This window comes from Dipteris shenzhenensis, chromosome 2 (assembly GCF_047967505.1).
Source record: "Dipteris shenzhenensis isolate YYH24624 ecotype China chromosome 2, Dip_SZ_1.0, whole genome shotgun sequence".
In the NCBI taxonomy this organism is placed as follows: domain Eukaryota; kingdom Viridiplantae; phylum Streptophyta; class Polypodiopsida; order Gleicheniales; family Dipteridaceae; genus Dipteris; species Dipteris shenzhenensis.
The window spans coordinates 65,351,390-65,361,658 of NC_141597.1; the positions used below are offsets into that span (position 1 = coordinate 65,351,390).

The following is a 10,269-nucleotide window of genomic DNA, read 5'->3' on the forward strand; positions in this document are numbered from 1 at the left end:
CTTGTCAAGTGAGGGAGAAGTAAAAATACAAATCAAGAGTTCCTTATTTAGATAGACTTCTTTGCTTTGAAATGAAGCTTTTACTTTTAAGAAGCGATCCAACGAAGTTTTAAGTTGTATATAATGGAGCTTATTTAGATTCAAATCCTCAAAAGAGAAGTTTTCCAAGGTGTATTGAAGTTTAAAAAGAACTTTGACATTATATTTTTCAAAAACTTTTATTGAAAAAAGACCCAGTGACATTAATCTATCTAGGTAGAGTAGTCTTCTTTTATAGTCTCGAGAAGCAAAAACTCTTGGAACTGAGGAAGTTAAAGGAACTAAAGGAGGAGGAAGTGGAGGAAGAGGAAGTGAGGGAGGCAACTCACGAACTGCATGTGAGATTGCAGGAGAGCTAGGACAACCTCGTAACATAACTTTAGGTTTCCATACGATGTTAGGTGTATGACTATGTTGGTAATGATGAATGTTAAAGGGCTTGATATGAGTTCTCCACATCAAAGGGTTCTTTTTGGAGGTTCTTTTATTTTTACGAAGAGTTGATTTTCCTTCCAAATTAAAACCTCTAGGGAAGAAAGTGTGTAAAGTTCTCATCCAAAACAATTCACGAGGACGAGCAGCTTTGTAAAAGTCCTTGGCATTATTAAAATGGCCCTCTATGTGCTCAATGGGAAAGCAACGAAAAGATTCAAAACCAGACTTTGCCATTGCTGCATATAAGGGTTTTGAATTCTCAATTAAGAAATTCTTCCTATAAACTTTTCTAGCTTCCCTAACATGTTCTTGAAAACTAATAAAAGCTGTCCTATAGGTTTGTCCTACATAAAGCATATTACTACTATGTATGTTATAGACAACATAAATTACTTGCGTGGCATGAATAGGACTAATAGAAATAGAAGTCTTGAGATGCTTGTTTCTAAGACGTCTTAGTTTATTAAGAATTCTTATGTTATTATTAGTATAATGAGTGCTAACTAATAAAGTCTTAAAGTTAGACCAATTAATGTTACCTTCCCCAAAATCATGAAGATTATTCATGTTTGACCTAGCTAAAAAGTTATACCTTTCTCTATATATGTTTCTTCTTACTTTTTTGTTTCGATTTACCGTGCTAGACCCAACTAAATCACCTACCAAAGAGACAAGACCATCACTAGAATTTCCAATGTTGTTCGGTGAGGTCAAACGATCCAACATTGGGGAACTTGCTTGCACTCTCCCTGCCCATCCCAAGGCAGTTTCTCCCTTGCTATATCCCCTAACTCTAGCAGGAGCGAGACTAGTATTTAGGGGGGGGCTTGCTTGCACAGTCGTTACTCGTCCCAAGGTAACTCCTCCCTTACTACTACAAGGGAATGTCACAGGAGCCAGATGACATCCCAGGAGATCTCCCTATTGGTTTCCAAAAGGCGAATTCATCATAGCATGTATCGCTAATGCCAATATACCCCCAAACTGGCGATTACAGTTAGGGTTAGCCAGGGCCCCAAGGCCACTGTAAGAGTTTAATCAACCTAGAAGCACCAAAGAAAGAGAAAGAGAAAAGGAAAGTTACCAATAAATTTTAAAATAAATAAATAAATAAATAAATAATAAAGTGGTCATACAGTGAAATAAACCAAGGAGAGCAACTAAAACAAAATGCAAAAGCAAACTTTTTAAGGAAATAAAATTAAAAATAAAATAAAATTAAGGGGAAGAGAGATAGAGAGAGAGACAGAATTAAAAAATAAAAATTAAAAAAAATAAATAAATAAAAAATAAAATTAAAAAAATAAATAAATAAACAAAAAGAAAAGAATTAAAATAATAATAAGAATAAATGAGAATAAGATTAGCTGTTGGGGCTTCTGCACCCGCGTAAGATAAAACGATGTAGTTGAACAGCTGATCACCACTTGGACGAAAATTCAAAGAATTTGCATGTCCACTAAGGTGATAGAAAAATATACCTTTGTATGACTAGAATAAGTCCAATCATACAAATTTAGAAATTTTGTTGTTCTAAAGATCAAAAATCTACAAAGGAAAAAAAAGAGAGAGAGAAAATGAAAGAGAAGAAAAAAGAGGTAAACAAAAACTTTTATGAAAAGCAAAAGGAAGACATACTAAGCAAGCAAAGCAACACTTATGTCGTCATCAGTGCCCAAGCATAAGCAGCTATACTGGGTTTCTAAAGACCCGCGGAGTCTCTTGGGCAAACCCAGTGCTTACTAAAATACGTCAAATAAACAATAGAGAATGAAAACAAGAAATAAAGAAGAAACGAAGCAGGTTACTTAAGCAAAAATAAACAAGCAAGTCAAGAAACAAAAACTTCCAAAAAACTCTCTCTCTCTCTCTCTCTCTCTCTTATTTAAAACATAAAAAGTTAAATGGCACTTTACACTTATGTCTCGTTTCTGCAAAGAGGCAAAAATAAATTTCTAACTTAGAAAGCACAAGTACACTCAAACAAACTCTCTTTAGAAACTAAAATATGTTTGCTTTATCAAAATCACAAGATAAGATCAAGGTTTCCTCTAAGAGAACTGTGAACTTCAGAGGCAACTGGGTACCTCCTTAATGCCTCAATGAACTAGACCCTTTCATTCATGTGGGTGAAGATTAGATTTGCGACCAATGATATTCATTGGAGTTTTAAGCCTCAAGAAACTCAGAGTTATCTCCGTATAACCCTACGAGCGAAGAAAGCGGCAATAGGTTACAGCCCTTCGAAGCATCTCGAGGGTATCTCTTATCAAAATGAAGGTATTGTACCCCTAGGTCATAGCTAGCATTGATATATATATATGTGTGTGTGTGTGTGTGTGTACACATACATACATACATACATACATACATACATACATACATATATATATATATATATGTATATATACCTTTGTAAGACTAGAATATGTCCAGTCATACAAATTTCAATTTTAAAGAAGCATAATCCTTGTTTAATGCCATTTAAAAGAAGCACAATCCTGTTTAAAACTTTTTGCCCGAAAGCACTTCTCACTATGAGAGGTCAGTGCACACCCCCAACAAAACTGAAACCACTATATTTTTTGATTGAACAAAGAGTCAAACAAATAATTGACAATCGACTCTTGTATTCCTGCTACAAAACGATGGACCATTTTAAACAGCACTGCTTACATATGTCAATCAAAGGTTAGCATGCACATAAAGTACTGTCAATGGTAAGATAAGTCACCCTGTATCGAAGATGTTCTGCATCCAACAAGTTCCATTGCCTTCTGCATTTTTCATAGCTCCAATTGTTGCCTTGTCGTGGAAAGTCAACCCATTCGGGATGCCCAAACTTGAGTTAATCCACAAAAAGCGATGATTATTATGGTTCCTAGTAAAAGGTAGATAGAATGTTTTTAACAGCAAACTGAAAACAAAACAAATCCAAGTGCACCACCAATCTTTAGGAGAGAATTTTAATTTATGAATAAATTTATGAATAAATAAAAACCTACCTCATTTCCCATGAAATTTAGATATCCCTCCCCTCCCAATGCCATTGTGACAAAATGGATCATCTGCAGCAGAAAAATTGCAGATTCTGTTGTACATATAAAAAGTTGCTTGCCTTGAAAAGAAGGTATAATTCATTCTGCTTAAATTGTGAAAAGAATTGGATCTCAGAGTTACACAACTGCAATACAAAAGAGATCTTTCATCAATGATATGAAAAGAGAGAGATTTTAAGTGGGGGAATTCCATAGAATGGAACCTTCGCCAAAACCAAGTACTTGTCTTCAGTTTTTCATCGAACATGATAACCTTGTGACTAGCCACAGCTAGCCAAGGTTAATCGTAGATATATCCAAGCTAGAAAGTCAGGAACATGCCAACAAACACACCCTTTCTTGCACATAAGGCAATTAATAGACTAGCATATTACAGTACATGCCAACCACCAATGAAAATGGTGGCATTACATGCCAAGACAAAATGTCTATTCCACAGCATCTGACATCCGTACATGTCCAATATTTCTCTTCATCTTTGCACATAATGATTTTGGCATGTTTTTATCTTCAAAATTATGAAGATTATCAGAACAAGAATAAGGACTGCCTAATACAAAGAAGGCAGCGTCTTACAGATCACAATTTTAAACATGAGAACTACCTTGTGAAGAGCAATGCCACGGTCCACAACAGGAGAAAGCGGTTGTAATGCCGACATGTTAGTATACATTTCATTGTCCATCAGCAGAAAAGCAAAACTTCTGTCTCCAACAATTGACTGCAGCATGACAGAGCATAAGCACAAACTGTAGAATCCACTACAACAGTGATTAGTAAGGAATCATGCAAGAGGCATGTAACATTATTATAATACCTGGTCATGACTTTCAGCATAAGCAACACATTTTTCTGTGAGTCTCCTGTTCAACAGAGTGTTACATATGTCACTCATTGACCACCTTTCATCTGGACTGTGCTTTATGAGCTGAATCCACTTATCAGGTATTCCCATTGCCAGGCGATAATCAAAGCCCACACCACCTTCTTGTACTAACCTACAAAGGGTTGGCATTCCTGAAACATCCTCTGCAATCACTGTGGCCTCAGGTAATAGTAGATGGGCAAGCTCATTTGCAAGCATCAAATAAGTCACAGCCTCCACATCAGTACTCAAACCAAAATATTCTGAATAATTCCCTGTAAATGACATGTTTATGCCATGATGATGGTAAAGCATAGATGTGACCCCATCAAATCTAAAGCCATCAAACCTAAACTCCTCCAGCCACCAACGCACATTGGACAGCAAGAAACGTTGAACTTCCCAATTCCCATAATTAAATAATCGGCTGTCCCATAGCTTATGGTATCCACGGTCCCCAGTATGAAAGTAAGAAGCTTCAGTACTTTGCCCAAAATCATAGCCATTCAGACCATCTGTAATGTTGTTGCTAGCATGACTATGCACAACATCTATAAGCACCCTCAAACCCAAAGAATGAGCTTTATCAATAAGGTATTTCAGCTCTTCAGGTGTTCCTGAACGGCTGCTCACTGCAAAGAAATTCGTCACATGATAACCAAACGAACCATAGTAAGAGTGTTCCATCACAGCCATCAACTGCACTGTATTGTAACTGTTTAATTTGATCCGGGGCAGAACATTATCAGCAAATTCTACATATGATGCTATGCGAGGCTCAGAAGAACTCATGCCCACATGAGCTTCATATATTCGAGGAACCAAAGGTTTTGGAGGCCGAGAGTGCTTAAATTCATACCTGTTACAGAAAGCTTGAGTTATTCATAAGACTTTTTCTCATGAACATGTTATAAATAAGCTTATTCTAAACTATATAAGAAAGCAAACATAGGCCTGAGTCTTATACTTCTCAGCAGCAGGTGGATCCCAGTATATTCCATCATAAGATGCTCCAAATCGACCAGGATCAACAGTGGCCCACTGTATCCATGCTGGTATGCGAGCGTGCCAAGTCCCATCTCCACGTTGCAAACATATCTTAACCTTGGAGCGATGAGAAATAGCAGGCTTTCCATTTATGTCTGGGATTTTTAAAGTCCAAATGCCAAATTGATTCTTTTCCATATTATGTTGTGAGCCATTCCAGTTGTTGAAGTCTCCAATCAATTGTGCTGCCCTGAATGGAGGTTACCAATTTACACCTAAATTGCAAAACAATAACAGAGACTCCAAAAAACGTGTGGAGTAGATGCTTTGTCGATAAAACATTCAAACCACGAATGAGGATTTCTATTTAGAACTTACTGTGCTGCTGGTGCCCATTCACGATACACAATGCAATTATCTTCTCGATTGAAGCCAAACTGCAGATAGCCTGCACATGTTTTTTCACAAATTAATAAATCAATATTCCCTCATGCAAACAGTTTGTCATGACGTTTGTGAATTGTAAAAATGAATCAATCCAGTCATAGGAATACGAAGGACATGCAAGAAACATCAGGATCTGCCTTTTGCAAGCATTATTTTGTAAGAGAAAGATCCATCCATCAAGTAGGGGAAAAAACCAATGATCAACACTGCAGGATTTAGTGATCACCAGACATATGGATCATAGAAAGCATAATAATATGCAAGTGCAGCAAATGTCCCATGCTAATGCACCAATGCATATGTAAATCAAATGCTAGATGTCAACCAGGGCTATCCATCCACACATGTTAAGCTCTACAATTACACCTGAAAAACATGAGATAATTGCATCTAAATGTACCGGTCCCTAAGCAGGACTCTTGGTCATACACGTTCAAACTCTCACTTTAATTCTCAGGTTGTCACATAAGCCTGATGCCTGCCTGAACTTGGAAAACCACTTGTGTGGTCGAGCCTCTGTACATGCCCAGTTGTCCTGTTTGGGACAACAGACCACCTCAATCCGCCCATTTTATGCTGCTTACCTTCAGCAGGAAGGAGAATACGAGTCTGCAGGAGTGAAGAGCTCACTCTAGAGCAAGCTACTGAAGCCTGACAGGAGGCACGCAGCAGTTCAGAGGAAGTCCTCTACAGACGCTACACATATGAGGCTCATGGTGGTGCCTTACCTGAGAAAAGTTTGTTGCAGGTGTTGGTACACCATTGGAGCTCTTTCTTGTTCGGATTTCTATATCTATTTATGAGATCTGTTGAGCTGTACATCTGAGTGTCCTCTCTCCCAGATGCAATGTTTCTATCTTCTTGTGTGTGCATGCCTTGAAGTGAGACATACAGTGGGTGTTGTACCATGGCAGATCTTCCACACTAGACGTTTTGCGTTCTTCATTGGTGATTGAAAGGGCACTGGTTTATCTACATGCTGTGTTAGCTTGGCTGTGCTATAGACAAGTGTAGTTCTGTTTTCCAAGAAAGACGTAATAATCTTGCCTAAGCATATATGAAGGAAGCCCTATGTTTTTTGCACCAAGAAAGAAGAGCTCACATTTAATGCCCAATATAGAAAATTAACGATAGTGCCCTCCTTATGAGTCTAGTGACAGAAACAGAGATCGAACTTCTAACAACAGGCCATGACAAACTGGTAGAAATATTACCTATCTAAAGTGTTAGGCACCTCCCTGCTTTAACATCAGCTTGTGATTCAGTAACGGGACAGTGGTTACAGAATTGACCTCTTTCTTTATCCAGGGACTTCATAATATGGCTGTATATTGGTCACACAGCAGTAACATCCCAGCCTACCAAGACAACACATTCCTAGTCCTCTCATTAAATCTCCAACTCAACGTTTATAACTTTCAGCCCTTCCCATGTAAGGGCATACTGAAATGAATCTGCTAGTGTAGCCTCTTTAGTTTGCGACTTTCATAACGAGATGCTCTCATATCCTTTCAACTTTCTCCCAAAACAGCGGGTGAAGGATAGAGAAGATTACAAAATGGTCAACTCTTCCTGACTTGATTTACTAAGCTGTCTACTGTGGTTACTTGTGAACTCTCATAGATCGAGGCTCTTACAGCATGGTTAGAAAAATTATCCATAATGAGCATATGATGATGTGCTCCCGAAAGATCATATGCTAAGCTTCTTGCCAAAACAATGGAAGAAAAATTTAGACACCTTCCCCAACATACATCAAGTCTTACAGTAATTGTTGCCTCAAAACATTAAATTGCCTAAAAGACTCCCAACTCAGCTACCTTGTGGGAAAAAGCTGAGCCCAAATCTTCTGTATGATGAGAGCAAGGGATGCATGAATTCCTTATTCAAACCGTTTGCCAGAGAGAAAGAATCCAGTATCTGATGCACAACAGCATGGTCAGATTGCAGAAAAGCTACCAAGGTAGGCAGTCCAAATTGATGCGTGAATTCGAGATGCAAACTATTTCCCAGAGAGAAACAGAGGATACGGAATCTGGTGTGGTCAACATTGTCAGTGTACCAACATAATTCCAATGTTATCTGAAGCACCTATACAGCTAACAGACGGGCCTAAAATAAAGCAAATGTCAGGATTTAAGCACAAGCAGGCCTCTCTGCACTTGCAAGGTCCTCAAAAGACAGATCTATATGGCCAGAAGCGAATCATACTCTCAAGACACTGGCCGATTATGTTTACATTGATATATTATTGACAATAATATATTGACTGGCAAAGTTTGTGTTCCACCATCAACAGAGCTTAGGCTAAAAGCTTTAGAGACAGTCCCTATCTAGCACACCTAAGGGTCCAGAAGACCTACAAGCTTGTCAAGAGACATTTTTGTGGCACTTGAAAGAAGGTGCACAAGTCTGTGGCACATCATTTTTCAGTACTTCAAACAAAATGACTCAGTTGCCAAGGAGTACTCCCCTCTACATAACTTTCCAAAACCAGGTACACGGATGTTAAAACACAAGACACATGTCAGTTTTCATTCGGGTTACTTCAACAACGCGTTGCTTTTACAAACACATTTAAAGCAGGACGAAGAAAGTCAAAAGGATTACTCCATCCCTTTAAAATTCTATAACAAGAAGGGACATTTACATAAGGATGACAGGGTCTACCCAGCTGTTAGGGCACCCAGGTTTGCCCCCTCCTACGTCAATTTCCTCTTTCTTAAATCTATATCCTTATATATAATATTGACGTTGTCCTCCCTCTAGAACTCGACGCTCTCTCTACCTGTGTCTCCTTCGAGGAAATGATGCAATTGAAACGATAGCTCCCTCACCGGCATCCATGGCTTCCCTCCCATCGCACCTTAGTCTCCCCTGAATCCCTCCTCTGGATTCCATCTTTCCCAACGAAGAGATAGGGTCGGAGAGATAGAGGAATTGGAGTAGCAGCTGTCACTGGGTCTGGTGCTCCTTGCACATCAGCCCTCTCTGTTCACTGCTTCCTTGGATCTGCATCAGACCTGTCTGCTGTCAATCGCTCCCCTTCTGTTGCACCCTAGAGTTGCAGAAAATTTTCTCTCTGTTAAGGATTCAGGAACACTTGAATCTTGATGCACAACTGGAGCAAGAGCTTCTGTGTTTCCCCTACTAGTATTTGTTTAAAGGTGTTGGTTCCTATCGATTGGGAACGGCAATCGCCTATCTTCAGTATACAGTAGAGCTACTGTCTCTCTCTCTCTCTCTCTCTCTCTCTCTCTCTCTCCGCGCATCATTACTTTGAAAACCAACCTGATGCAAAATTTTCAAGACCCCCTTCGTATTTTTCGATATTCTGCTTGGTCTTCAAGTATTGCTGGTATCTGTACTCTAGATGATCTGCGTGGCCGGCCAGACTAGGATCCACGTCCAAGACTTTCAATTTTTCGTCAGCCATGGACAGACGACTATCGAGCTGGTCGCCCTTCCTTACAGTTGTCAAGTTTGCAATCGTCTGACCTTTTTTTTTCAAGGGAAAGCATTGTCCCTGCGGAAAGAAAAACAATCAGTGCTGTTGCCGCGGATATGGCGAAGGCATGTTCAGCTCCAAAGTACGCACCCCGGCACCATTCGACTTAAGTGTTGTGCATAGCTGACATGCCAGCTTGTCCTCAAAGTTTGGCGATTGAGGACCCCTTGGCTTCAGGAGAATCGACGTGCCTCCGTGATTAGAATCCTGAGTGGCACACGATTGTGAAAGGAATGAGGTTAGATTGATAGCCTGGCTAGAAACGATGAGAACGGGGATTCCGAAGATTTCAGGGTAGAGCGTTCGGCTTAAATTAATAGCTCTTGGTGGCATTACATACACGAAAAGTATACATCGAAAGAGCTTGGGATGGAAGGAGACCTTGGGTGTTGGGAAGAAATTGAGAGAGGAAACGGAGACGCCCTCCGCAGTCAGCATTCTCCCGTGGACAGCTGCAGCCACCCAGCGAGTGAGTGAGTGAGTGTGAGAACTTACACTTCGCCTGTTTTTGCGGGGATTTCGTCGGCGTATCAAATGGAGAATCCAAATTCAGAATATTCCTCCATAAATATCTTCACATGATTCCTGTCGTCGTGACTCATGGTACTGTCAATTGTCTGAAAACGCCCGCTACAATTTTATTCCGAAATTCACGAGTTGCAAACTTCAGTTGTCCTCTCCACTCCCCTCTCAACCCTCCACCCTTCCCACTCGCCTCTCCACCCTGTTTATATGGGACGAACACGTGCGGACGTTTTGGCACGTTTTGTGAATTTGTCAAGCATTCTTTTGTACCGTTATTTGTTCCCTTGGTTTTCTTGTTGGCACTCACGCACGGGTGGGTTGAGCGCACATGAAAGAGAGGGGGAACGGGGTGATTGTCCAGGCAGGTGCCTAGGTGCATGACGTGTCACGAGAGGCGTGACGGG

General features: G+C 39.9%; 1 protein-coding gene across 3 annotated transcripts in view; it reads right to left on the bottom strand.

Moving 5' to 3' along the window:
• Nucleotides 1–10,015, bottom strand: part of LOC147905186 (1,4-alpha-glucan-branching enzyme, chloroplastic/amyloplastic-like) — a 29,588-nt gene extending 19,573 nt beyond the window's left edge. Inside the window, exons 1-9 of one of the 3 annotated variants that reach the window (XR_015542780.1) lie at nucleotides 9,722–10,015; nucleotides 9,431–9,547; nucleotides 9,124–9,358; nucleotides 5,764–5,833; nucleotides 5,366–5,635; nucleotides 4,351–5,257; nucleotides 4,138–4,254; nucleotides 3,480–3,542; nucleotides 3,209–3,316 (exon numbers count right to left, since the gene is read on the bottom strand). Coding sequence is in view for 2 of the 3 variants with exons in the window: in XM_087390891.1 (XP_087247017.1) it covers nucleotides 3,187–3,316; nucleotides 3,480–3,542; nucleotides 4,138–4,254; nucleotides 4,351–5,257; nucleotides 5,366–5,635; nucleotides 5,764–5,833; nucleotides 9,124–9,358; nucleotides 9,431–9,547; nucleotides 9,722–9,778 (1,966 nt within the window). In the remaining variant the exon portion in view is untranslated. Of the gene's footprint in view, nucleotides 1–3,186; nucleotides 3,317–3,479; nucleotides 3,543–4,137; nucleotides 4,255–4,350; nucleotides 5,258–5,365; nucleotides 5,636–5,763; nucleotides 5,834–9,123; nucleotides 9,359–9,430; nucleotides 9,548–9,721 lie in introns of all 3 variants that reach the window. The other 2 variants (XM_087390884.1, XM_087390891.1) reach the window with 2 other exon arrangements.
• Between the last annotated feature and the right edge of the window lie 254 nt (nucleotides 10,016–10,269).